Source organism: Pelodiscus sinensis, chromosome 9 (assembly GCF_052426305.1).
Source record: "Pelodiscus sinensis isolate ZL-2025 chromosome 9, ASM5242630v1, whole genome shotgun sequence".
Lineage (NCBI taxonomy): Eukaryota > Metazoa > Chordata > Testudines > Trionychidae > Pelodiscus > Pelodiscus sinensis.
In genome coordinates this window covers 58,701,139-58,704,951 of record NC_143060.1, presented here as the reverse complement: position 1 = coordinate 58,704,951, position 3,813 = coordinate 58,701,139, and the positions used below count along the sequence as shown (strand labels likewise).

Below are 3,813 nucleotides of genomic sequence, written 5' to 3'. Positions count from 1 at the left end.
TTTAAGGGCGGCCATTTTGAGCTCTGTTTAAATTTAACATCCCTAACTCCCTCTCTCTCTCTGTAGCTCTGAGGCCCTGCACCTTCCAGGGGGCACAAATCCAGCCTGTGACCACAAATCAAAATTGCTGAAGTGACCCCCCACAGTGAAAATTATTGTCCGCCCTTGGCTTAGGTGATTGGTCTTTTGTGACCTTACAATCTGCCAAGTACATGTGGCACTGAGCAGCCTCTGATGATTCCGTGTCCAGCCTGCTTGATTCCTAGAACTAACATTGAGTGAGTAGGGGAAATGCAGGGGGGAGAGGCTCAAATATGCAGAGGGGCTGGCCAGGGGCAGGACAGGGTGTGGCGGTGACATCACAAGGCCTTTTTCGGTGTCTCCGCTTATTGGTTAAAGGACCTTGCCAGGTGGTGAACTCACAGAGAGTCCATGACAATGGCCAGGTAGGACAGGATGCGGGCCCGGGGCAATTTCAGACTCCCGTAGCTTTCCGGCCGGGAGTCATCTCGAGGTCTGCTCTTCTTACCTTGAGCGCTCTCAGGCCTCAAACATGAACACTAAGAAGAATCTTCTTGGAGTGTTATACAAATCCCTTTCTGAGAAAAGAGACACGTCTCTCCGGAGAAGGTAAGAGCCTGTGATAGATTTGGCGCTGATGCTGCCTGACCTATCGGGTGCTGGCCAAATGGAAGTTGTAGAAACATTCATATTGGAACTATTCCTTACCAGTGGGGACAGTGGATTTTGTGTCTTTTGTTTCCCTTTTCCCATAGTCTCCTGCCCTGCCTGAGTCTCACTGTTGAGTGGATGAGATAGTGATAGGGAGAAGATCCAGGACTTTGTTCTCTTTAAGACCCAGCAAATGAGCCAGAATGTATCATCTGCTTGGGGAATTGTTCAGCTTCTCTACATTGGTTGGGCCTGAGCAGTTCCTGATTCTGTCAGGAGTGGATTGTTACACCCAACTATCTGCCCTTTGGCTAAGGAGGTTGAGGGTGTGTGTGTGTGTGTGTGTGTGTGTGTGTCACTGCCAGGAGTGTGTAATACGAGGTGCCCTATTATATGGAGTCCTTACAGATGAACAATAAAATCAGTGTTCTTTTCACATATTCGTGCAATAGAGCCCCATTTTTCCAGCCTTCCATTGTGCAACTTTCCATGTTGACCTAATAACCAGCGCATGCAGGGCCAGCAGCAGGCAACCCTCCCATGGCCACTAGATGGCGCTGTGGCCTCACACTTCCCTACTCTCCTGAATATCTGAATTTTTGATCATCTGGTTTGGTCCTGGTCCCAATTTGACATGACAAGTGGGGCTCTGCTGTGTAAGAGCTAGGGGTTGCCAGATGGTTCCAGCAAAAATACCGGACACACTTGACATTACATCACAATCTCCATTACAATGGGAGCTGAGAGATTGTGCTGGGGGCCTGGGCAATGCATGTAGCTCCCCCTTCTCCTCCCCCCACTGTGCCCCACAGAAAGACACATGGAGCAGCCACTCGGAGCTCTGGGGTTGTGGTAGGCAGGGAACTTGGCACAGGGTTCCATTAGGCAAATGACTGTTTTAAAATGTAAAAAGCAGTTCCCCTGTGCACCAAGGAGTGCAGAGGAAGGGCAGTAGGATGTGCCCTAGTGGGCTGAAAATACTGGTCGGTACCAGACTATTAGCAGCTAAACTACAAGTCCCTCTAATATTTCAGAGCTGTAAATGCTCCAGCCTTGCCCAAACTGCCTGTAGAGTTTGTTCTTGTGAACGTTTCCGGGATTATCTTTTGACATCTCTTGCTCTGTCAGACTTGTCTCCCCTTGGAGTACTATTTTAACCCATCCCTTCTATTTCAGCGGTGTTCAGACTCCAGCATCGGGAACGTCGCATCCTTCCCAAGTGGTGGTGTCGCAGTGCTCCCGGGTGATGTCGTCACCGAAGCCCTCCCAGGTCACAATGTCGCAGCAGCCCTCCCAGAGGACATCGCAGTTCTCCCGGGGGACAGCGCCACAGACTTCTCCAGTGGTGGCACCACACCACTCTAAGGTGGTGGCATCGCAGGCAATGCAGGGGACATCGCAACTCCCCCGTGTGGTGGCTCCGCAGCCCTCCCGGGGGATGTCGCAGCCCTCCCGCGTGGGAGCTTCCCAGGCCCCGCCACCCGCTCCTCCCGTCCTCACACCCACTCCTCCGGCTCAGCCCTGCTGCCGTCGCCTGTCTAAGTTACAGAGCCGGGGCCCCCGCCAGGGGCAGCAGTGCTCCTCTCTCCTTTGGGAGCGCATCTCAAACCCAGAGAAAAATCTATTCCACCTGCCCCGGGCGACAGTGGCTGCTGAGTCGGCGGGTAGAGCACAGGGGTCATGCGGCACCGCCAAGCCCCTACCGCCCATCCAGCCTCCCACTGCTGCGGCCTCTGGCCCCGCCACCACCCGTGCGCAGCCGAAGAAGCAGGTAGCTCCTAAGGAGAGGAATCCACGCGGGGCGCCCCAGGCGAGAACCGGCCCCTTGCCCAACTCCCGCCTCTGCGCCTCCCTGCATCAGCAGCAGCAACAACAACAGCTACAGCCACAGCCACCGCAGCAGCCACAGAGGTCGAGCCCGACCCGTACCCGCAATTGCACCATCAGGAACCCAGGTGCGGCGGCGAAGCCGGAGCTGGAGGCTGAGGTCCCCACCACGGACTACACCATCAACCTCACGGCCGAGGCGACCAGGCTGCTGCTGCGCCGCCACCTGGAGAACCAGAGCGGATGGAGGAATCCCTTGGGCAGCACCACACCCCTGCCGGGCTCCCAGAGCAGGGCCGGCCTGGACCTGACCTCATTAATAAAGATCTCAGTGGTGAATGAGCAGAACCGCTATGATGACGAAGAGTATGAGGAGGATCCGGCGCCGGGGATCAGGAACCTGAAGCTGGTGTGCAGGTGTATGGAGTGGCTGCAAGGGGTGGAGGAAGCGAGGAGAGAGGGCCAGCTGGAAACCCTGCCCCACCTCGATGACCCCTGAGACTGAGGGGTGGAGAGCCATCTCACCGCTGCTCCTCGCGACAATAGCCGAGCCTGCCCGTGTGCTGTGCCTGGGAGCGGAGTTCATCCATCCTCCCCGACACCTGGTCTTGTGACCATCCCATCCCGCTCCACACTTTCATGTCTGCAGATGTGTCCGGAAAAGGGTCTGTTCTACATAAAAAAGGGGGGGGGGGAAATAAATACATGTTCACCGTTGCTATGTCCTTTGTATTTTCATTCACATGTTGTGGCATTTGGGAGCGAAAATATTGGGGCAGGCGAATCAGTGTTACACACGTGCTTCTCCAGGTCCAGCTGAGATCCTAGACAGAGGCAAGGGACAGCTGTCCGTGTGAAATGCGCTGGGACCCACAGGGGTCTGTTCTACGGAAACGGGGGGAGGAGAGGGTAGAAAAGAAATAAATATTCATCGTTGCTATGGCCTGTGTATTTTCATTCACATGTTGTGGCATTTGGGGAGAGGAAAAATTGGGGCAGGCTAGTCAGTGCTTCTCCCGCTCCAGCTGAGATGCTGGATGTTTTTCTTCTGAAAGCAGGATCGCAGCAGGTTTAATAGATGATGGCCAGGATCGGGACGTTAACCCCTGTGCTTTGGGGGTGTTTAAATGTGACCAAACATGAGCAGATAAATGTTCTCCGCTAGTTAACTTATTGTAACGCAACAGGTCCTTCATATTCATATTTTATTCACTCCTCAGTTTGAAAGATAAACAGTGATTACAGAAAGATTATAGGCTGATTGAGAGCCGGAGAAAGTGGATAACCTAAATTTCCTTCAAAGACTAAAATGTC

At 53.8% G+C, this 3,813-nt stretch overlaps 1 protein-coding gene across 1 annotated transcript; it reads left to right on the top strand.

Moving 5' to 3' along the window:
- Window positions 1-478: 478 nt before the first annotated feature.
- On the top strand, window positions 479-3,159 carry LOC142830685 (uncharacterized). The gene is made up of 2 exons (XM_075937137.2): window positions 479-630; window positions 1,849-3,159. Exons 1-2 carry the CDS (start codon window positions 554-556, stop codon window positions 2,996-2,998), a joined length of 1,227 nt encoding a protein of 408 aa, XP_075793252.2. The 5' UTR covers window positions 479-553; the 3' UTR covers window positions 2,999-3,159.
- Window positions 3,160-3,813: the final 654 nt, after the last annotated feature.